The 25194-nt window shown below is 43.0% G+C and overlaps 1 protein-coding gene across 1 annotated transcript in view; it reads left to right on the top strand.

Annotated features, from left to right (window-relative positions):
* The window catches only part of LOC124718745 (suppressor protein SRP40), a 202056-nt gene that overhangs the window by 133551 nt on the left and 43311 nt on the right, over positions 1-25194 (top strand). Inside the window, exon 3 of the mRNA XM_047244360.1 lies at positions 19855-19926. Within this exon, the coding sequence (XP_047100316.1) occupies positions 19855-19926 (72 nt within the window). The remainder of the gene's footprint in view (positions 1-19854; positions 19927-25194) is intronic.

Below are 25194 nucleotides of genomic sequence, written 5' to 3'. Positions count from 1 at the left end.
ATCTTCTCACGAAATTCCAATCATCAGCTTTCTCCTCCGAATGCGAAAATATTTTGTTGACACCTAGCTGCATTGGGAGAAACGATCACCGCGATAAAATAAGGGAAATCAGAGCTCGTACGGAAAGATATAAATATTGGTTCTTTCCGCGCGCTGTACGAGATTGGAATAATAGAGAATTGTGAAGGTAATTCGATGAACCCGCTGCGAGGGACTTAAATGTGATTTGCAGAGTATCCATGTAGATGTAGATGTAAATGTAGATGTAGATCGTGATCCCCATCCCTAGCGGAAGTAGGGGTATCTCCCTCCCACTGTATTTTTACACAGGTAATGAGTCACGTATAGACAAAATTTGGTTGAAATTGCTTTAGACGTTCCCGAATTATGTTTTTTATGTCACTGCCATTTCAACCCAAAACCTCAGTCATAGAGGTGCTACGGGTATCTTGCAGTAATTTTTCAAGGTGGCAAGCGATACGTGCGCCAATTCTAGTAGAAATTCCTTCAGGCGTTACAGAGATATGCCGACATGTTACTGTCACTTTTCTAGGTTTTTTTTGTTGGATAGGAAATTTTGCAATACCGATCAGTAGCCTGAAACTTTCTCTGCCCTGTATGGCATCTTCTGTGACTATAAGTGTTCCCAAATCTCTTCTTGTCTCTTTCAGCTATACCGTGGAGTTTTTTAATTTGAAAATGAAACTGAAAATTTTCTTGGTTAGCCTAATTGTCATTCATTCTGTGAATATCAGCGTAAAACTGTATTCTCCTCTTCTTATTGTGTGTGTGTGATTGTTTCTTTATAAATCTTCATTTCTCCTCTTCGTCCTGTTGTTATCTTTGTTCTTTCGTGGTCTTCAATTTTTTTCTGAGCATTTTCCTTTCTTTTTTCCAGTGTAATACATTCATGTGGGTACAGTGCTTTCGGTTGAATTACTGTTGCGTACTGTTTAATTTTTGCGTGGAACGATAATGGTCTTTAATTATATCGGCTTTGGGTGAGTTTGTATGTTAATTCCATTTTCTTTGGTCTTCCATTCTCCCACATACTTAAAGTTGTCAATTCGTCTGTTGTTTCTGTGTTGTGTTTGTACATATTTTCCTCAGTTGTGCATATGTTCAATGTATTCTGTTTCCTCATATGATATTTGTAATCCGGTTTTATCTGCAATTATGGTACGTGTTTCTGTCATTATTTTTGCATCTCTTTTGCCCTTAGAAGGTGTTGAGCTATCGTCAGCGAAAGCGAGGCATTTCACTTCGAGTCCTCTTCCTCCTTGGCCTAGATATATTCCTTCGATGTTTTTCTCTTGTAGTCCTATATGCCAATCCCCCAGACATTGTCTAATAGCAAATTGAAGAGAATCGGTGAGAGCCCATCTCCCTGCCGAGCTTCTCTGTTACTGAAACTTCTCCTAGAATTTCAACTTTTGCAGTTCTGTCTGTGAATGCCTGTTCGACTAATTTTCTGGTGGCTTTGTCGAAGCGTGCTTCTTCCAATTTTTAGGAATAACGTATGTCTGTCTACGAAACCGTTGGCTCTTTTCTTGTCAATGAAAGTAACGGCTGGGTTAAGGTTCCGTATTGCTCTGACCTTGAGGATTGTTTTCAAGTTAAAAAATTTGCTCTGAGCACGTTCTTCTTTTTGAACTCCACTTGGTGCTCGCCAGTTGTGTGTTCTGCATGGTCTTCTATCTTATTTAGTAGAGCTTTTGATATATTTTTGTAGATGCCTGGAAGTATAGACGGGCCTCGGTAACTGTTAGCGTCTGCCCTGTCTCCCTTGTTATCTAGCGAAAGAACTTGTGGTTTGTTTCCTATCCTCTGGTATTCTTTTGGATAGCGCCATTTTGCCATGCACAGTGTACTTTTCTCATGGAGGCATTCGACAGCTTTACAAACGTAGTCGTTTCTGAAATGCTTCTACCCTTCGCCAGAAAGCCAGTGATCACGCCCCTTCGGACGGTCAGATAAATCGCTCCGTTTCCGTATTATGGCGACGACAGCACTGTTTTCCGTGTCCCCCTGACGCCGTTTGTATACCCTCCAATGTTAGTGGTGCCACCTGCCATCTGTGAGTGGTTATTTCACGTTGACGTCGAACCTGGGCGATGGACAGTTAATGTGACTCGGTTGTGTGATATTCCGTTTTCCCCTGGCGTTCTGTTGTTTCCCAGCTGGCCAGTGTACTGTTCAGTTTGATGCAGAGACGGTGGTTCTGAAAGTGAGTTTTCCTTTTGAGATTCTCTGAAAATAAGTCTTTGCGCCGGCTTCTCGCAGTTTATAAGCTTCTTGAAGTGTTACATTAGTAACTCGGAGTTGCTTTGGCCGTTGGTACTTAGTTTGCCTGTTGAATCTTTGAAGTGAAGGCTCCATATCCACATCCAGCGACGCCTGTGGGTTGAGGATGACACGGCGACCGGTCGGTACCGTTGGAAGGAGTTTAGTTTTAGTTTTAAAACAAAACACGATGACGACTGCCCATCGCGATGTTGGATGTCGCCTGGTGACGTTGCGGACATGTGACGCAGTAACGACAATATGTAATCGGACCAGACACGGTCGGGGCATCACCCTACCGAAGACGTGTGCTGCAAATAGCGAAACCCATTGAGATAAACAACTTTGACAAAGAACAGCCTATTACACTACTGGCCATTAAAATTGCTACACCAAGAAGAAATGCAGATGATAAACGGGTATTCATTGGACAAATATATTATACTAGAACTGACATGTGAGTATATTTGCACGCAATTTGGGTGCATAGATCCTGAGAAATCAGTTCCCAGAACAACCACCTCTGGCCGTAATAACGGCCTCGATACGCCTGGGCATTGAGTCAAACAGAGCTTGGATGGCGTGTTCAGGTACAGCTGCCCATGCAGTTTCAACACGATACCACAGTTCATCAAGAGTAGTGAGAGGCGTATTGTGACCAGCCAGTTGCTCGGCCACCATTGACCAGACGTTTTCAGTTGGTGAGAGATCTGGAGAATGTGCTGGCCAGGGCAGCAGTCGAACATTTTCTGTATCCAGAAAGGCCCGTACAAGACCTGAAACATGCGGTCGTGCATTATCCTGCTGAAATGTAGGGTTTCGCAGGGATCGGATGAAGGGTAGAGCCACGGGTCGTAACCCATCTGAAATGTAACGTCCACTGTTCAAAGTGCCGTCAATGCGAACAAGAGGTGACCGAGACGTGTAACTAATGGCACCCAATACCACCACGCCGGGTGATACGCCAGTATGGCGATGACGAATACACGCTTCCAATGTGCGTTCACCGCGATGTCGCCAAACACGGATGCGACCATCACGACTCTGTAAACCTTTGTCAAAGTCGGAAACGTGGTGGTACGCATTTCTCCTCCTTACACGAGGCATCGCAACAACGTTTCACCAGGCAACGCCGGTCAACTGCTGTTTGTGTATGAGAAATCGGTTGGAAACTTTCCTCATTTGAGCACGTTGTAGGTGTCGCCACCGGCGCCAACCTTGTGTGATTGCTCTGAAAAGCTAATCATTTGCACATCACAGCATCTTCTTCCTGTCGGTTAAATTTCGCGTCTATAGCACGTCATCTTCGTGGTGTAGCAATTTTAATGGCCAGTAGTGTATTACGTACAGCCTGTGAACGAGTGTCTTGAAACGGTGAACCTGCTCGAATGTTTACGTGCTACTGTCGTGAGCATCTACGAAAAGAGTTAGAAAAGCAGTGAAACTACCGCTAGTCTCTAAATGGTTGGACGTTCACGACTCTTCGCAGAATGTGAGGTTCGGAGGCCTGTCTGCTCTGTAATGTAGGATAGGTGCTGATCTGTGGCATCTCTGCTGAAGGAGCACAATGCTGGTGCACACACACGAGTGTTTCGGAGCACACTGTTCATCGTACATTGTTGAACATGCAGCCCCGCAGCAGACAACCTCTACGTGTCCACATGTTGACCCGACGACATCGTCTGTTACGATTGTAGTGGGCACGAGGCCATCGGGATTCGACCGGCAATGGATGGATACGTGTAGGGCCTTCTGCTGAATCACGTTTTTCTACACGAGGTCGATGGTCGTCTCTACAAACCCCATTATCGCCTTGAACGTGCAGTGCACCACGGACGCAGGCTGGTGGGAGCAGTATTATGCTACGGGAGACATTCTCCTTTGCTTGCATGGGACCTGTGGTAGTAATCGAAGACACGCTGACAGCTGCGAACTACCTGAATCCCTTCATGCTTGATGTCTTCCCCGACGGCGATGTGATCTCTCCACAGTATAACTGTCCACGTCTCGGAGCCATAATCGTGCTACAGTGGTTTGAGGAACAGTATACTGAACTCACGTTGATGGCTCGGCGACCAAATTCACCTGTTGCAAATCCTATGGAACCCATGTAGGTCGCCATCGGGCTGCATCACTGCACACGTAAGTCAGCGGCCCGTTATTTGAAAGGATAACGTCACCTGTACTTAGACATCTAATGCCACATACCTCCAAAAACCTACCAACAAACTTTGGGATCCCTGGTACGCACAATCAGTTATGTATTTCGTTCCAAAGGTGGTGGTCATAATGATTTGGTTCATCAGTGTATACAGCTGCTGTTTATCTGTTACTAGTTTTTTACGTCTGTAATTACTTAATGCTACTTATAGGAGATAAGTACTTGTCATACAGACCCACCCAGATGTCCAAAAGTGTTGAGACACCCACTTCCAGAGCACAGGGAAGCACGCCGGGCTCTGGTGGAATTTGCCCGTCGTATTAAAGACTAGGGCCGGTGTGCCGGCCTCTACTGTATGTGGCTTTTAAGCCGTTTCCCACATTCCAGTACTTGAATACCGGGCTGGTACCAAAGTTCCACCTCACTTACACGTTTCGGAGACGTTCAGGAAATGTCTGGCGCTTTGATAGAGGATAAGACAAGACGCACACAGCTGGAGTGTGCAGTGTCCGTCCGGAGAGGATGCGGGGGGTGGGGGGGGGGGGTGGAGAGGGAATGGGATGCATGCGTTAGGAATGAAACCTGACGTTACACCACGACACAGACACAAATTTGAATACAGTGAACAGATACGTCAGTAACCGGACGGACACTTCATAATTTCCTGAAAAAAAAAAATCTGGCACCTGGGGGATTTCAACACAGATCTCCTCCTTCACAGTCCAAAACCGTGACCATACAACCACAACGCACTCGCTATTCGAAGTTGCTTGATGTACATACTGAGCTTGAAACTTTAGTGTTTCTATTTTGTTTATTTTTTCAGAGTTCGCTACGCTTTCTTCCTGGTTTCATGCGTAAGCTGTGTTCAGTTTTTGACGAACTGTTCACTTTGCCACAGTACCACTAAATTCGACGGGGGAGAGTTTCTCTTGTCAGTATTGGAAGACAAACAATAAATTGTTCCCCGTCTCACGTCTGCTAACCCTGCAAAGACCGCGCGCTACCTACCACTCTGCCCCTGACATTAGCGATAAACTTTACTTAGCTCACGGCCAAATTAACTAACGTCAATTACCATGAAACAAATCGTAAAATATTACTGTCTCTGTAAGTATTTTGTTTCTCTAAGTAAACTGAAAGTACAGGGGAGAGAAAGGAAAGGAAAGGAAAGGGAGGGGACTATTGATGTTAGCTACATAGGGACTTGATCCGGAATCAGCGGCGGTAAGTGAAAATGTGTGCCGGACCAGGATTCTCCTGCCTATTAGGCAGGTGCATTAACCACTGCACTACCCGGACACAGTATTTGCCACAACTCTGCGGACTGTCTCGGCACGCCTCCCACCTAGCGTCACCTGTTCGCAGTCCGTGCCCTAGCCCTCCTCGATTGTTTGTCAGAGATTCCCACAGGAGGTCAGACGTCATTGTGCACCCTAACAGAAGGAGGTGGATTCGTTGACCCTCAGCTGCGAATCAGTTATATTAATTCGTGGTGTCTGACCTTTCGGACATTTACCACAACAAGCGGAAAAGTCCGAAGGAACAGACACCAAGAATTCGTATTTTTGTTACTAAAGAAGAAAATAATGTCTTAAGAAGCTCTTAACATTAGTTGTCGTTTTTTGATTCGGCTGTTGCTCGATGTGTACTATTATAAAGTACGGCTAACAACCGCGGGCCGGACAAATACTTGGTTCGCGACCCCCTCCCGTCGGGCCGCCGCGTGTACCACCGGCGGCTCGAGCCCGACTCCGCCAGTTATGCTACCCGCAATACAATACCGCGCGTCGTATTGCCTACCAGCCAGGCGAACGAACCGCTCTGAATAGAATTTTGTGTGAACCTTCAACGAGAGAACATTCCGAAAAAAGAACGATATCGCATAATTTGTAATTAATCTACACTACAGGCCATTAAAATTGCTACACCAAGAAGAAATGCAGATGATAAACGGGTATTCATTGGACAAATATATTATACGAGGGTTATTCCAAAAGTAAGGTCCGATTGATTGCCAAATTGAAACCACAGTGAACATCAGAAATGTTTTACTTGTAACAATTAGCTACACCTTTCAGCTACTTCTCTACGTAGTCGCCGTTCTGACTTAGACTTTTGTCATAGCGTTGTACCAACTTTTCAATAGCCTCATCATAGAAGGCAGCCGCCTGTGCTTTCCGCCAATTCTCCACGCTGGCCTACACCTCGTTGTCTGTGTCAAAATGTTGTCTTCAAAGACAGCGGTTCATGTGACCAGAGATGAAACTCAGGGGGAGACAATTGCGGACTGTATTGTGGGTAATCTCACATTTCCATTTGAAAACGATGCAGGAGCATCTTCATTGCCCCTGCAGAATGCGGCTGAGAATTGTCGTGAAGACGAAACAGCACGACAGTTATGTAATGTTGGCTGCATAGCTTCAGGCGAAATTTCTCACCAGGCCCTCGTACTTGGCGGCAGACACTATTTTCTAGACATCTTTACGCACTCACTGCGAGCTCAGAAATGAGAAGAGCGACGTGATGCTAACTGGGGTTATACTAGAGACACTACCCAACACATCTGTGCAAAGCTTTATCGGATTTTCATAGTCGTTTCCATTTCGCGACCGATCGGACTTTACTTTTGGAATAACCCTCGTACTAGAACTTACATGTGATTACATTTGCACGCAATTTGGGTGCATAGATCCTGAGAAATCAGTTCCCAGAACAACCACTTCTGGCCGTAATAACGGCCTTGATACGTCTGGGCATTGAGTCAAGCAGAGCTTGGATGGCGTGTACGTGTACAGGTACAGCTGCCCATGCAGCTTCAACATGATACCACAGTTCATCAAGAGAAGTGACTGGCTTATTGTGACGAGCCAGTTGCTCGGCCAACATTGACCAGACGTTTTCAATTGGTGAGAGATCTGGAGAATGTGCTGGCCAGGGCAGCAGTCGAACATCTTCTGTATCCATAAAGGCCCGCACAGGACCTGCAACATGCGATCGTGCATTATCCTGCTGAAATGTAGGGTTTCGCAGGGATCGAATGAAGGGTAGAGCCACGGGTCGTAACAAATCTGAAATGTAACGTCCACCGTTCAAACTGCCATCAATGCGAACAAGAGGTGACCGAGATGTGTAACCAATGGCACCCCATACCATCACGCCTGGTGATACGCCAGTATGGCGATGACGAATACACGCTTCCAATGTTCGTTCACCGCGATGTTTCAAAACACGGATGCGACCATCGTGATGCTGTAAACAGAACCTGGATTCATCCGAAAAAAATGACGTTTTGCCATTCGTGCACCCAGGTTCGTCGTTGAGTACACCATCGCAGGCGCTCCTGTCTGTGATGCAGCGTCATGGGTAACCGCAGCCATGGTCTCTGAGCTGATAGTCCATGCTGCTGCAAACGTCGTTGAACTGTTCGTGCAGATGGTTGTTGTCTTGCAAACGTCCCCATCTGTTGATTCAGCCATGCGGATAAGATGCCTGTCATCTCGACTGCTAGTGATAAGAGGCCGTTGGGATCCAGCAATCGCGACAGGCTACAATCTGACCTTCATCAAAGTCGGAAAAGTGATGGTATGCATTTCTCCTCCTTACACGAGGCATCACAACAACGTTTCACCACGCAACGCCGGTCAACCGCTGTTTGTGTATGAGAAATCGGTTGGAAACTTTCCTCATGTCAGCACGTTGTAGGTGTCGCCACCGGCGCCAACCTTGTGTGAATGCTGTGAAAAGCTAATCATTTGCATATCACAGCATCTTCTTCCTGTCGGTTAAATTTCGCGTCTGTAGCACGTCATCTTCGTGGTGTAGCAATTTTAATGGCCAGTAGTGTAGTATAAAAACATTTTACATGGTCTATCGTTGTTTTAAAAATAAAGGGTCAGTATATTAAAATAGTAGTCTAGGGCATTATAATACACACACGCCGCCCCATAGCGAGAAACAAGTTTTCAGCACCGGCGTGAACGCGTTAATACAAGAACTCTATTTGCAGTTGCGAATATGGACAACCATCAGCTGTTTAACAAACGGCACTCGAACCCGGACTTCCCGCTTGTCGCGACCGGTCGCCTTACTATTTGGCTATGCGAGTGCAACTCACGACTCATTGCCATATGTTGTCAAGCATGTGTCTACAAAATGTACTCATACGTCCATTATACAAGGTGATTCACGAAGATATGCAAATATTTTAATATATTATATCTACAAGTAAAACTAAAGAAAAATGTATATACCAACTTAGGTTCGCAAATGTTTAGTTACGGAGTTGTGGCTAATAAAAAATTTCGCCTGAAATTTAGCAACTTCGCTAATGTGACGCCATCGCAAAACTGTTCGAGGTTAAACTAAAGCACGATTTCCATTTATTTTGTTGTTACTGATCTGGTGAATCTAATAACACATGTTCCAGACCAGGGGCGGTTCTAGAAGTCGGTCTAAGGGGGGGGGGGGGGGAGCTAATTGGGGGAGGAGGGGGTTGGCAGAGTGGAATATCGCTTAACAAAAGGAGAGTTGGGGTCCTCCGCCGACAAACTGGAAAAATTTGGTGTTGCTTAAAGTAGTTTTTGGTAACTGTTTTGGAGTTCAGGGTAAAAGAAACTTATTTTCGCACGGGAGATTTTATAAATTACATAAACCATGAAAAAGGTCAACTTACAACAAATATGTTTTCGTTAATTTTCTGGATACAGAAGATGACATGAATGTAAAAACTTCAACTTGAAATGAATATAAAAAAATTCTGTACCAAAATTCTGTATATTTCCGTCTTCTGCCCAATTTGTCGTGCTCATTCGCCTCTGTTTCTTTTTACTGTATATGTCAATGATATTTTCAATCTCCATATCTCTTTCTTTATGGATTTTTGCAAAAGCCAATTCATTTAGTCTCGCCTGCCCCATTGTGTTACGCAAATATGTCTTTATTCGTCTCAAAGTAGAGAAGCTTCGTTCAGGAGTGCTTTTGGTGACAGGAATGGTCCCAAATATTTGAAGTAAAACATATACATTTGCGAAAAACTGCTTTCCGCATTTCTTTAATGCTTCAGTTACTGTTTCGGGTCTTTTACTTTCATCAACCCACTTTTTCTTCCATACCTTCAGCTCTCCTTCCATTAAAAGCGAAGATCTCTCCAAAAACTGTTCATATTTCTCGGATGCCTGGATCACTTCGTCCCCACTGTATTTTAAACAGTTGAAACGTCCCCTTAGAAAAATGATACATGACTGTGCTTAAACTGACACACAGTACTTTTAGCGCAACGCAATCTGACTTTCAATAATCCCTACAAAAGAATGGCCCTGACTAACAATACTCTGTACCTTTCATGAGTCAGTTACCTCACAAAAATCTTCGTTACTCAACTACTGCAATACAGCGAGCGCCACTACTGCCAGCTAAATAAAAGATTCAAACTACTGAAGGCACTAACTACTGATAGGCATAGTTAGCAAATGAAAGATTTTGATAGAGAACAAACAATGTATTTACCTTAATAGTGTTCAAAAGTCATATATAGCAGTTCATGACATCCAGTCTTACAAAGTTACTGTCTCTGATGGACACACGTCCAGATCATCCGCTCTCAAAACTCCGCCATTTCTCTCACCACATCCACCACTGCTGGCGGCTCACCTCCAACTGCACAACGCTACGCGCTGTTCACATCCAGCTGCCTAACACAACAATAGCAAACAACAATGCAAACCAGCCACAGACTGCACACAGCACAGCCAGTCATTTTCATACAGAGCGCTACGTGGCGTTACCAATAAAAAAAACCTAAACAGCCTACTTACACAGCATGCAGGAATAAGAGCTTCAAGTGGTAATATGGCGCGAAAATCTTGGGGAAATCTTGTTTCTAGCTCGGCAATAAAACGATCCACAACAGGTAAAAATACTGCTTGCCTGAAGTACTCCTCGGCGTTTGAAGCAGGAACATTGTCTCTTTTGGTTTGTGTTGAAATAGTTCTTGGCATTGCTATTACACTTCCAATATCTTCTGCCAGTTTAACAGCGTCTTCAAAGATACTTCCGAATTCTATTTCAGAATCCATACTTATATTACTGAACACCTCAAGCACATCATTGACATGATTTAAGGCTGTTGTTAAATCCATTTTAGGAATTTGGAGCTGTTCGTTTAGTCTTAAACAGAAGCAATATGCTGCAGTTGCTAAAGCTATTACGAAATCTCCTCTTCGGACAGCAGAACTAAACATACAAGCTTTACTAGCCGTTTCTTCGTTGGTTTCACGACCACTTGAAAGTTCGTCAAGCAAGGTCACGACCGGGACAAATAGCTCCTTGAAAGTAATAAGGCTATCGTGTCTTTCCATCCATATTGTTGGACACATTGCCTTCAACTTTGTTTTCTTTGACCCTGTGAACGGTAGTCGTGATATAGCTTTCTCTAGGGAACTTTTTCTGTTCGCAGAGGCAAACAAGAATGCTGAAACTGATCCTACAGTTCTAATCATATTTATAACTATTGGAGTATCACAAGACTTCAAAATGCACAAGTTCAAAGAGTTGCTAAAACAGTGGGTGTAAATAGACAACGGTTGTTTACTTAAAATAAGAGCTGGAACTCCTTTAAATCTCCCAGCCATGTTTGAGCCACCATCATAGCCCTGTCCACAAAGATACTGATAGCTCTGCCCCAGTGTCTTGAGTTCTTCATCGATGGCTTCTGCAGTAGAAGTGCCAGTAGTTGATTTAAGCTCAGTAAAACCCATAAAGTCTTCTTTGGTAACAAAGGTCTCGTGTTCATATACCTAATACAAAATGTCATCTGTTCCGTAGTGCTGACATCAGTTGTTTCATCACACGTAATGCTAAAAAATTTAGCCTTTTGCACATCCCTCGACATTGACGAGCGAATAGCGTCACCAATGCAATGTATCACTTCTTTTTGGACTGTGTTACTTATTATAGAACTGTTTCGGCCACATGTACTGAAATGATGTTTTAAATCTTCATCTCCAGCATCCACACGAAAAGCGAAAAGACTCTGAAATGCTCCATACTTTCCCTGTAGAAGATCATCAGTTTTTTCTTCCTTTATCTGAGGAATTAAACCATGATCACGATGTCCTCGTAAAGGTAGGTTATTTCTAGCACACAGGACTATAGTCTTTATAATAGGCCTCAAGCGTTTCCGATTTTCTTCAATAACTGAAGATTTCTTGGTACTGAGGACAACGGCAATAATTTTTTTCTTGATTCCATAGACTTGATCAACTCTGTGGCCTTCTCCATGGAAAATTTGTGATATTTTGTGTTTTCATGATGACGAAGATCTTCCGTAGTCTTTTTGTATTTGACCAATGGTTCTTTTACCAGTGTTTTCAACGCCTATAAAAATAAATTAAAAATGTCTTAGATAAAGAATTAAATGAAGAAAAATAGTGCAAACATCAAACCTTGTAAGCACTCGAAATATTAGCAACATATAAATTTTTGCTGAAAAATCAAGCCTGATAACTATTTGAATAATTGTGTTTGTGTATCTTAAGTGTTTCCGATTAAAAACGACACCTACGAGTTATTTATGTTTTTTACGAAGCCAGTTAAAGGTTTCAATTATTTCGAATAATGGAAAGCTGTACTAAGCATCTGAGAGCCGATTCCGGCAACTGAAGGAGAAAACAGAACACATGCAGCACATAATCCACCACGTAACATTTTAATGTATGAAAGCGAGTTGTACTGGCTCATCCATTCATGCTTAAATCTTGGTTTTTGCTTCCCTTATAACTGAGTAGGAAAAGAAAAGTTTGCAGGAGGTTTCCAAGTATTTTTTAACAACTTAAGCTTCTCATCATCACGTAAGGCGCCTTTAACAGCTCTTCCTATGTCATATGGGTCATAATATGTTTTAGTCCTTTCTGGTCTTTCTTCCTGCGAATTAAATATGCTTTAAATGTCAGTATTACGTACAAGTGGCTCAACACAAAAGTATATAGAGTTATTGACAAATATAAATAATTTTAATTTATTATGACCACTAAAAAGTCAACATTTGTCTTCCAAAACATTAATGTTACCCCATATCCCTCGGTCTTGTCCACTGCCCCTACAAACATTCGTATGGGCGCCCTCAGTAAACAGTATTGAAATGGTCTTGTGTACTGATATGCTTAATGTAGATACTAACCGCAGCAATTCCGTACAGTAATGACAAGGAAAAAAGTCTCAGAACAGTGAAGCAGTAAAGAGTGTAAAAGCAGACAACAATGGCTACTACAGACAGTGTTTCAGCTTCCAAATGTTACCGGCAGCCCGGAACAAGTGACTGCCGTCACCCGCCTTCTACCAATTCAGGACTGTCAACTTACAGTTTACACCCTGGAACTCTCATTTGTTTGTGAAACCAGGCCGTGAACGGTATTTAGGAGTCCAAAGGTACGTAAAATGTAAGTTTCTCTTACTTTAGTGGCCTTTGCCTGGAAGTTTTGTTTGCTAACGTTCCTTTAGAAACGCTTCAAACTTTAACACGACATTAGCGATCTATGTCAGTGAAGGTCGTTGATTGGTTCCGCCCTGTGCCATCAGTCGGTCGCAGTCAGATTAATAACAGCAAAACCATTACTTACTGCAGACCTACAATCTTTCTTCTAGTAGCCTGAAAAGCTTTTAGAAACTTCTGAAATGCTCTCACATGTTTATAGACTATTACTGAAAATTGGTAGATATTGTTGAGAAAGAAAGCTTTGAATAATTTGTAAGCTGACAGAATAAATGAAGGTCAATTTCGCACCTTACATAAGAGCTTTATATGTCGTAACGGGAAAGTGAATATGACACCTAATTTAATTCGGTAGTAAAAAGCAAATTTGCCTGTAAGTATGTAACGCAAAAGGGATGACAGTCAATCGACGGTATTAACACGCCGATCACATAATGCATCTCTATGAGCAGAAGGTGAGACAAGCAGCAAGAGGAAACGTTTTGGTTTGGAAGCAATTGCGAGGATAGGCGAAGGCCACACCACAGGGGGTACCACAGAAAGCACTTAGGGCACGTACCAAAAAATTCAAATGGCTCTGAACACTATGCGACTTAACATCTGAGGTCATCAGTCCCCTAGAACGTAGAACTACTTAAACCTAGCTAACCTAAGGACATCACACACATCCATGCCCAAGGCAGGATTAGAACCTGTGACCGTAGCAGCAGTGCGGTTCTGGACTGAAGCGCCTAGAATTGCTCGGCCACAACGGCCGCCGGGTGCGTCCCAAGGCGGGAGTCAACGGCAGACCGACCAGGTGACTCAGGCGCTATTGGTCGAAAAAAGCTGTGACACGGAGAACGAAAGAACCCAGGTGGGGAGACAGTTCGACTACGAGAAAGACAAGACGGAAATTTTCGAAGACTCTTCTCTGAATAGGCGTCAAGTGCAGAACAGGGTGCATAATGCTCTGTACGATTCAGAGGAGAAATTCGTGTGAACACAGGTAGAAATTAGCTGTAGCGTCGTTTAGCTACAACAGCGGAGAAACGAACCAGCCAGTTAGTTGTTCTTGAGAGAACTGAGAGGACATTATAGTATGCAAGCTGCTCTAGCCATGTGCGTGTATATCGCCATATTCCAAGTTTAGGGATGAGTACTTTTTTCTCACATAATGAGAAACATATGGAGAGTTTCTGCTGGGAAATTCAGCAAAGGTTTAACAAATTTTTATAGGAATTTAGGAGGAAGAGAGCGGCCATGCATGTGATAGCTCATCACAGCTAAGGTAAATACCGCGTGCAGAGGCGTAAACTTGTTGGTTCACCAGCTTGCGTCCACTGTAAACTCGAGCGAGCTTGGGTAATCTTTTGTTCGACTTGTCACAAAACTAACCATCCTCCGTAGACATGACTGTCATCCTAAATAGTACCGAACTTTGAACCGGAATCTGATGATTTATCACAGTAGTAACCAACATCATAATGTAATTGTAAGAATAATTTTGTAAAGAAACTTCTAATAAAAATTTAATATTGTTGTGTTTACGATTAGTTAAATTTCAGAGGACAAGATGCGTCATTTTCACAGCTGTCTTACCATTGTCACATTGTAAACTGTGTAAAAGCGTGTATATCTGTGAAAGATTCAACATTAAACAAATGTCATTACAGTATACACAGTTGTGTCCTCAGTCATAGAATAAGCAATCACCATCTCACATCTTACAAATTTTGTCGATATTATTAATATCAAAAATACATATGGCCGGCTTTAGTTGTTGTGGTCTTCAGTCCTGAGACTGGTTTGATGCAGCTCTCCATGCTACTCTATCCTGTGCAAGCTTCTTCATCTCCCAGTACCTACTGCAACCTACATCCTTCTGAATCTGCTTAGTGTATTGATTTCTTGGTCTCCCTCTACGATTTTTACCCTCCACGCTGCCCTCCAATGCTAAATTTGTGATCCCTTGATGCCTCAAAACACGTCCTACCAACCGATCCCTTCTTCTAGTCAAGTTGTGCCACAAACTTCTCTTCTCCCCAATCCTATTAAATACCTCCTCATCGGTTACGTGATCTACCCACCTTATCTTCAGCATTCTTCTGTAGCACCACATTTCGAAAGCTTCTATTCTCTGCTTGTCCAAACTGGTTATCGTCCATGTTTCACTTCCATACGTGGCTACACTCCATACAAATACTTTCAGAAACGACTTCCTGACACTTAAATCTATACTCGATGTTAACAAATTTCTCTTCTTCAGAAACGATTTCCTTGCCATTGCCAATCTACATTTTATATTCTCTCTACTTCGACCATCATCAGTTATTTTGCTCCCCAAATAGCAAAACTCCTTTACTACGGTACTTTAAGTGTCTCATTTCCTAATCTAATTCCCTCAGCATCACCCGATTTAATTTGACTACATTCCATTATCCTCGTTTTGCTTTTGTTGATGTTCGTCTTATATCCCCCTTTCAAGACACTGTCCATTCCGTTCAACTGCTCTTCCAAGTCCTTTGCTGTTTCTGACAGAATTACAATGTCATCGGCGAGCCTCAAAGTTTTTATTTCTTCTCCATGGATTTTAATACCTACTCCGAATTTTTCTTTTGTTTCCTTTACTGCTTGCTCAATATACAGATTGAATAACATCGGGGAGAGGCTACAACCCTGTCTCACCGGCTTTAGTAAAAAAAAAAAGAAATACGACAATAAAGTGAAACTTTCTGGCAGATTAAAACTGAGTGCCGTACCGAGACTCGAACTCGGTACCAGTTTTAATCTGCCAGGAAGTTCCATATCAGTGCACACTCCGCTGCAGAGTGAAAATCTCATTCTGGAAACAACAATAAAGTGTTATTTTTCAGTAAAAGTTAATTAAATAATGCTGGTTTGTGCAGAAAATATTTTACCTCTTTATAGACGAATGGCATCTTTAAAAATTGACGCCACTTTTTACGTTTTCGACCAGTTGTATTCTTACCATTAGTTATCGATTAAACTTAATAGCGCTAATCTTACTTAATTAAACTAATAACTACTAGTAAAAATCTCAGTAACATGAAGGAAGTATTATTTAAAATTAAGAAGATATGACCCTTACCAATTCTTTTGTGTTGTCGAAACTGTAGACTCTAGATGCCCAAGCCTGTGACGCTTCCAATTCTGTAGCGCAAGCTTCAGTTTCCTTACGAGAGTTTTTGGCCCTACGCTCAGGTTTTCCAAAATAATCCGTTAGCTTGCGATTCATTGCAGCAACGCCTTTCATCACTCACCCAAATCTCTAACACACTATTATTTCAGAAAAAAATTGACACTTCACGACGCATGATTCGGGCACACTATTCAGTTACACACTTCAGTAACATCAGTAACCGTACTCGGAAAACAAGTGTTTGCTGACAGCGCGTGGAAGAGTTGGCAGGACAACCGACTGTTTTTAACAATCGATTGGTCAGTCGATTGTTTTTTCATCCAGTCGGTTTCTTCACTCGGTTGCAGCCGTTACATGAATTTTATACTCGGTTTCCGGGTTTGAGTTATTTTATTTACATTCTCTTTCGGACTTTTCAGCTATCGTATCAACTTTTGGTTGGTTTTTAAAATTTAATATCGGATCCTGCCCCGTAAATTTATGTAGATATAAATGAACCATGACCTTTTAACACGTTTCTGAAACATCTGTGATCAAAGTTGTAAAGATCGTTTTGGAACACCCTGTATTTTTCTTACTTCTTCATTGAGATAATGAGAAGCCGCCACCAATCGGCGGTCGTATACACGCGACGTCACCCCGCTCGCCAGACAACTGAATAATTTAAATATCATTTGCCTTCTACTCATTGAGCTGTATTAAAACGGACTTCATTTACGTTCATATTCATTACTACAAACGCGTACTACGTTTAAAGAGATGGGGCCTGGATAAACTGACTAAACCAGAGGTTGTACAGAGTTTCAGGGAGAGCATAAGGGAACAATTGACGGGAATGGGGGATAGAAATACAGTAGAAGAAGAATGGGTAGTTTTGAGGGGTGAAGTAGTGAAGGCAGCTGAGGATCAAGTAGGTAAAAAGACGAGGTCTAGTACTTATCCTTGGGTAACAAAAGAGATACTGAATTTAATTGATGAAAGGATAAAATACAAAAATGCAGTAAATGAAGCAGGCAAAAAGAAATACAAACGTCTCAAAAATAATATCGACAGGAAGTGCAAAATGGCTAAGCAGGAATGGCTAGAGGACAAACGTAAGGATGTAGAGGCTTATCTCACTAGGGGTAAGATAGATACTGCCTACAGGAAAATTAAAGAGACCTTTGGATAAAAGAGAGCCACTTGTATGAATATCAAGAGCTCAGATGGAAACCCAGTTCTAAGCAAAGAAGGGAAAGCAGAAAGGTGGAGGGAGTATATAGAGGGTCTATACAAGGGCGATGTGCTTGAGGACAATATTATGGAAATGGAAGAGGATGTAGATGAAGATGAAATGGGAGATACGATACTGCGTGAAGAGTTTGACCGATCACTGAAAGACCTGAGTCAAAACAAGGCCCCCGGAGTAGACAACATTCCACTGGAACTACTGACGGCCTTGGGAGAGCCAGTCCTCAAAAAACACTACCATCTGGTGAGCAAGATGTATGAGACAGGCGAAATACCCTCAGACTTCAAGAAGAATATAATAATTCCAATCCCAAAGAAAGCAGGTGTTGACAGATGTGAAAATTATCGAACTATCAGTTTAATAAGTCACGGCTGCAAAATACTAACACGAATTCTTTGCAGACGAATGGAAAAACTAGTAGAAGCGGACCTCGGGGAAGATCAGTTTGGATTCCGTAGAAACACTGGAACACGTGAGGCAATACTGACCTTACGACTTATCTTAGAAGAAAGATTAAGGAAAGGCAAACCTACGTTTCTAGCATTTGTAGACTTAGAGAAACCTTTGACAATGTTGAGTGGAATACTCTGTTTCAAATTCTAAAGGTGGCAGGGGTAAAATACAGGGGGCGAAAGGCTATTTACAATTTGTACAGAAACCAGATGGCAGTTATAAGAGTCGAGGGGTATGAAAGAGAAGCAGTGGTTCGGAAGGGAGTGAGACAGGGTTGTAGCCTATCCCCGATGTTATTCACTCTGTATATTGAGCAAGCAATGAAGGAAACAAAAGAAAAGTTCGGAGTAGGTATTAAAATCCATGGAGAAGGAATAAAAACTTTGAGGTTCGCCGATGACATTGTAATTCTATCAGAGACAGCAAAGGACCTGGAAGAGCTGTTGAACGGAATGGACAGTGTCTTGAAAGGAGGGTATAAGATGAACATCAACAAAAGCAAAACGCGCATAATGGAATGTAGTCGAATTAAGTTGGGTGATGCTGAGGGAATTAGATTAGGAAATGAGACACTTAAAGTAGTAAAGGAGTTTTTCTATTTGGAGAGCAAAATAACTGATGATGGTCGAAGTAGAGAGGATATAAAATGTAGACTGGCAATGGCAAGGAAAGCGTTTCTGAAGTAGAGAAATTTGTTAACATCGAGTATAGATTTAAATGTCAGGAAGTCGTTTCTGAAGGTATTTGTATAGAGTGTAGTGATAGTTTAGACAAGAAGAGAATAGAAGGTTTCGAAATGTGGTGCTACAGAAAAATGCTATAGATTAGATGGGTAGATCACATAACTAATGAGGAGGTATTGAATAGGATTGGAGAGAAGAGAAATTTGTGGCACAACTTGACTAGAAGAAGGGACTGGTTGGTAGGATATGTTCTGAGACATCGAGGGATCACCAATTTAGTATTGGAGGGTAGCGTGGAGGGTAAAAATCGAAGAGGGAGAGCAAGAGATGAATACACTAAGCAGATTCAGAAGGATGTAGGCTGCAGTAGGTACTGGGAGATGAAGAAGCTTGCACAGGATAGGGTAGCATGGAGATCTGCATCAAACCAGTCTCAGGACTGAAGACCACAACAACAACAACAACAAGACGCCCGTTTTAAGTTAAATGATTTTTATTGGTTTGGATAGTAAGCTGTTTGCCGCTCTTATTCTTTAGTAAAAATGTGTTTGAAATACATTGCAACCCATATTGCTACCTAATTACAAAAGAAAATGATTGAATCTGTTGAAGTAATATAGTCGCTGAAGTCATTTTATCCAGTATGAAATGGTAGTCCATTAATGGGGCGGGGGGAGGGGGGGGCTATAGCCCCCATAGCCTCACCCCCCCCCCCCCCCCCCCCTTGCCACCGTCCCTGTTCCAGGCGCGTATCTGCAGTAGCTTTCCACAACATCCAGAGAAGCGAAGACGTAACTTCGCAAAGTTTTTAATTTGTTAACTACTTGGCCCAATTTCCTTTTTAAATTCCCGACAACTGCAAAAATTTTTCAACAGAAGTTGAAGAGAATTTAATTTTAGAAAAACGTTAACTGAAGCTGTATGAATGTGTCAGATAATCTGCTTTCATTAATACCTTAGCACACGTGAAATGATGTTAAACCAGAAAAAAACAAAGCTCAGTGTGAAGGTTGTTAGGCAGGTGGTCCTAATGTTCTGGCTGAGCAGTGGAGTGTCGCAATGGTACCATACACGAACAACACCAGAGGAGCTTCCAGGTTCGTATCTCCGCCCAGCACGCAGTTCAGATCTGTAAACAGGTTTGAATATTAGAGAAATCGACGAAGATACAAAGACAAGAACGGGCAGTAGTTTCTACAGACTCCCCCTAGTCGCCAACAAATGACACTCATAAAAAGAGACATATCGTACCTTACTAAGATATCTTTTCTGTCCAATGCCCCTAAATCCACATAGATGCTATCTATGGCCGCAGCTTCCTATAAAAATGTTCACAATATTTCAATAATTTCCTACTGGAGTCCGGAAAGCATTTTTCCTTGACTGGCCCGTGCGTGTTTTCTGTTTCAGTTCTGCAGTATGAGCCAAACAACGCAGCCGCCAAAGAGTTCTACCCACTGATCGTCGAGAAGATCCAGCTCAGTAAGTACTGCAAACTTTTACTGCACACTCTGCCCTACGTTATACTTTTTACAGCCGCATCTTTCGCTTTGGCAAATACAAAGCAACACCATATCTCTAGCGTTAATGGGAAGCGACGTCATGCTGAATGGTACAACAAAAAAGAAGTAAACAGAAAAGAAAATAAATGACATTAGAGAATATTTTCTTCGATTTGGTTAACGCCGTCCTGGATACCTTCCTATCGTATCGTCTCTCCATTCAGACTTTCACGAACGTCGTCGATTAACTGATTTCACCGCGCATACTGTGTACTGCCCACTCCAACAGCAAGTTCATCCCTTTACAACCCGTCGAACTTGTATCCCCCATACTCTGGCCAGTGGTTTACACAGCTCTCTTCCGTCCTGCGCTCTTATCTGACCGTAGTTCTTACTACGTGTGTCCACTTACCGTGTTTTACCGACTATAAGACGCACTTATTTCTTCGAAAAATTACCTCCAAAATTCAGGTGCGTTTATACTCCAAATTAATACAAAAAGTCCAGTGTTTGATTTAAAATTCCCGCCACTCTCAAAAAATGGCCAAATACACACATAAAAAAAAAAAGTTTTGCATCACCCCGGTTCAAAGAGCTCCTGAAGATATACGTTGACTGTGGATATTGTACCACAGACACAGTCCCTTTGACTGTACAGAGATGTCACTAAACACACCCAGAGATGTAAACAACCATGCATGAGCAGCGCCTATTAGACGGAGGGCGCCCAACAGCCGATCAGTTACAGTCATTCCACCAGGAAGGAGGCACACGGCTCGTGTTGTCTGTAGTTCAACCACGCGTAGACGGTCAATACCACGGTTCGATAGCGTTAGCATTGCTACTTGGTGCCAGAAACGGCTCTCAACATGATAAGTGTCCAGGTATCTCAGAGTGAACCAAAGCGATGTTGTACGGACATGGAGGAGATACAGAGAGACAGGAACTGTTGATGACATGCCTCGCTCAGGCCTCCCAAGGGCTACTACTGCAGTGGATGACCGCTACCTACGGACTATGACTCGGAGGAACCCTCACAGCAACGCCACCGTGTTGAATAATGCTTTTCGTGCAGCCACAGGACGTCGTGTTACGACTCAAACTGTGCGCAATAGGCTGCATGATGCGAAACTTCACTTCCGACGTCCATGGCGAGGTTCATCTTTGCAACCACGTCACCATGCAGCGCGGTACAGAAGGGCCCAACAACACGCCGAATGGACCGCTCAGGATTGGCAGCACGTTCTCTTCACCGATGAGTGTCGCATATGCCTTCAACCAGACAGTCGTCGGAGACATCTTTGGAGGCAACCCGGTCAGGCTGAACGCCTTAGACACACTGTCCAGCGAGTACAGCAAGGTGGAGGTTCCCTGATGTTTTCGGTGGATTTGTGTGGTGCCGACGTAACACCGCTGGTGGTTATGGAAGGCGCAATAACGGCTGTGCGATACGCGAATGCCATCCTCCAACTAATAGTGCAACCATATCGGCAGCATATTGGCGAGGCATTCGTCTTCATGGACGACAATTCGCGCCCCCATCGTGCACATCTTGTGAATGACTTCCTTCAGGATAACGACATCTTTCGACTAGAGTTGCCAGCATGTCTCCAGACTTGAACCCTATCGAACATGCTTGGGATTAATTGAAAAGTTCTGTTTATGGACGACGTGACCCACGAACCACTCTGAGGGATCTACGCTGAATCGCCGTTGAGAAGTGGAACAATCTGGACCAATAGTGCCTTGATGAACTTGTGTATAGTATGCCACGACGAATATAGGCGTGTATCAATGCAAAAGAACGTGCTACTGGGTATTAGAGGTACCAGTGTGTACAGCAATCTGGACTACCACCTCTGAAGGTTTCGCTGTATGGTGGTACAACATGCATCGTCTGGTTTTCATGAGCAATAAAAAGGACGGAAATGGTGTTTATGTTGACCTCTACTCCAATTTTCTGTACAGATTCCGGAACTCTCTAACTGAGGTGATGCAAAACTTTTTTGATGGGTCTATTTGATGCCGCGGGAAACCTATCTCTATCCAGCAACACTGGATTCGACTGGCAGGAGCAGTGCGCCCATACGACGAACATGAGTTGCGGGGATTCACAAGCTTGCTAACATTATCTTCCTTCCCCCTGCTATCACGAACCCAGACGTCAGTCTAGCCTCTGATGCATTATTGCAGTGTACGGTGCCAGTAAACGTGAACTGAAAGTGATTTGTGTTATCGATAGGAGTACAATATTTTTGTCAGTAGCTAGCTTCGTAACGGAAAAAATAAAAGGTATTCACATGATGCCAGCTGTACCGTATTCCGAGAGGACTTACTTCACAATTGCAACCTCTTGATGTCTCGATAAATAAATCATTTGAAGTGTATATGAGAGAGGAATGGAACAAATGGATGATGCATGAAACACTACATGGCTTCACGCCGAAGTGAGCTTTAAAACGACCTGCAATCAAAGGAGTGTGTCAGTGGATAAAACAGTCGTGGTCTAGATTGAGAGAAGACATTATTGTCAAATCTTTGAAGAAGTGTGGTGTAAGTAACGCTTTCGATGGCAGTGAGCCTGCCTACACTAAAGCCGTCGGCACACGGACCGCGCTGTCGAACGTTAACGTTGAGCGTGCCAAGTCCAACGTGCTGCTGAACGCTCAGGAACGATGCGACTTGTGCATACGGTACGTGGACCCCAACGTGGTATACGCGATCGCAACACACTCCAGCGGCAGTTTGAGGGATGTTTCTAGTTCGTAAATCACACTGTTTACTCAACGGGCGCCCGTAAAATTCCCAAGTTAGTTCTATTAAAAAGCACATTTTCTCCTTCTTCCACGAAAAGGGAAGTACCATGTTCAATGAATAAGGACACAGGCTTGTAAAAGTTCCATTACAAACAGTGCAGTACAAACTTGCAATACTTATCCGCATAAGATAAACATTATTTCATCATTCCCACATTTTAGTAAAACCCCAAGGTCAGTCTTACTTGATCATTGTTCCTACCCAGTAGCAGAATCTTTGCAACATGTGAATTACGAAGCGTAGAAGAAAAAGGAGCAAAATATCTTTATACAAGTAGCGCAAGCTGACCTGTAGATTAAGCCAATAGAACAAAGTCACCCCTCAAAGAAAGGTGAACCTATATTTACATAACATCAAATATTATATAGTATATGCTTATATTAAAATAATAATAAAGCATCAGAACCTAATAAAAACGCGAACGTTAGGAAAAACAAATTGGAAGTGTCAAGACGCGCACCACCACTCCAACAAACATCTCTTTATAGGACAGTGACGCTATTCATTACACTAAACCAACAACACACTCCTTTCATCTAATCATAATATATTACCCTTGCTGAAAACCTTAATCGTAGATATGTTACTGATTGAAATTTGATTACAACAAATTGTACCAAGAACAATGCGTTTTGGGTGGATCTTCAGTGTGTCGCTGACTTCAAATAGCCTACTCTCATAATACGCACGTTACAATAATTCTTTTGCCACGAATATGATGTGTCTCATTATTTTATTGGAACGAATCACACATGTAACAACGGCTTTTCCAGTGATTCTCAACTCTGTACTGAAGGGAGACAGCGTGCGTGTGACGTAGGTGGCGTTCTGCCATCTCATTGGTCAACGCTCAGACGCACGCTCACAATATCTGACATGCCAGATATTGCTCAGCACGTTCGGAAAGACTCCCTCACGTGCTGTTCCACGCTATGACGTCAGAATCTCGGCACGCTCAACGCTCAACGTTCGGATGCACGGTCCGTGTGTCGACTGCTTAAGGTGACAAAAGCCGTAGCATAGCGAAGAGCACGTTTGCAGATGGCGTTGGTATCTGTGGAGTGCGTACTGTAAGACCTTCGGTACACACACCATCAGATTATTTGAATTGTCGCTCTAACGAAGTAGGCGAGTGTCAGCAATATGTCTCGTGGTCTTATTGTGGCATGTTTATCTTCTGCCGTTAGGTCAGACGATAGAAATGCCACTTGCACGCTTGTAGTAGCAGATTGACGGTGACCAACTTTAAACAGAACTTGATTAATATTCATACACATTTATTAAAATAATAAAAAGCATAGACATTACGTAACTTGATTCTGGATGCTGTTTACAATTGACAATCTGAAGTTCCTTTGGTCTTGGTACGTTAATCTTATTCTCACATATCTCTGATACTAGACAAAGTGTCTATACATTTATCTTCATGGCTATGTACAGGAATATGATAATCTTCTTAGGTTCAGACTGAAACTTGACTCTAGAATGGTACAGACTAATGCAGACTGACTAATCGGAGCTCTGTACACTTGTTATAATACCTCACACATTCAGGTATCACTGCGTGAGTGTGATCCACGAGGAGAAAAGGTTATACGTTAGCAGCAATCTCATTGGCTGCGTGACATATTAATACGTGGATCGGCGGAAGCAGAATTTGGTCCGTCTCTAAGGCAGCGCCATCTCGTAGTGCGGAGATGGACAAGCACTTCGCCTGAGCTGTTGTGCTTAGCGGGCGCGCGCTCTAGTGGGAAAGTTGTGTACGCGCTGACTACGCGGACCTATGTACACAACAGTATCACATACACAACGTATAAAAGGCAGTGTATTGGTGCAGCTGTTCATTTGTACTCAGGTAAATCACGTGAAAAGATTTCCAACGTGGTTATGGCCGCATAATGGGAATTTTTAGACTTTAAACGGGGAATAGTAGTTGGCGTTAGATGCATCAGACATTCCATCTCAAAAATCGTCACGCAATTCAATATTTCGCGATCAACAGTGTCAAGAATGTGCCGAGAATACCAGGAATTGCCTCTCACCGCGGACAACACAGTGGCCGACGGCCTTCAGTTAACGACCGACAGCAGCAGCGTTTGAGTAGAGTTGTCGGTGCTACCAGACAAGCAACACTGCGTGAAATAACCGCAGAAATTTATGTGGTAAGTAAGACGAACGTATCCATCAGGGCAGTGCGGCGTAATTGGGCGTTAATGGGCTAAGGCAGCAGACGTCCGGTGTGATTGCATTTGGTAACAGGACGACATCGCCTGCAGCGCCTGTCCTGGGCTCGCGATCATATCGGTTGCATCCTAGACAAGTGTAAATTCGAGGCCTGGTTAGATGAGACCCCAATTCAGTTGGTAAAAGCTGATGGTGGGACTGGAGTGTGCCACAGACCTCACGAAGCCACGGACCCAAGTTGTCAACA

Source organism: Schistocerca piceifrons, chromosome 10, assembly GCF_021461385.2.
Source record: "Schistocerca piceifrons isolate TAMUIC-IGC-003096 chromosome 10, iqSchPice1.1, whole genome shotgun sequence".
Classification (NCBI taxonomy): Eukaryota; Metazoa; Arthropoda; class Insecta; order Orthoptera; family Acrididae; genus Schistocerca; species Schistocerca piceifrons.
Note: the sequence above shows the minus strand (reverse complement) of the source record. Positions and strands in the feature narration are given on the sequence as shown.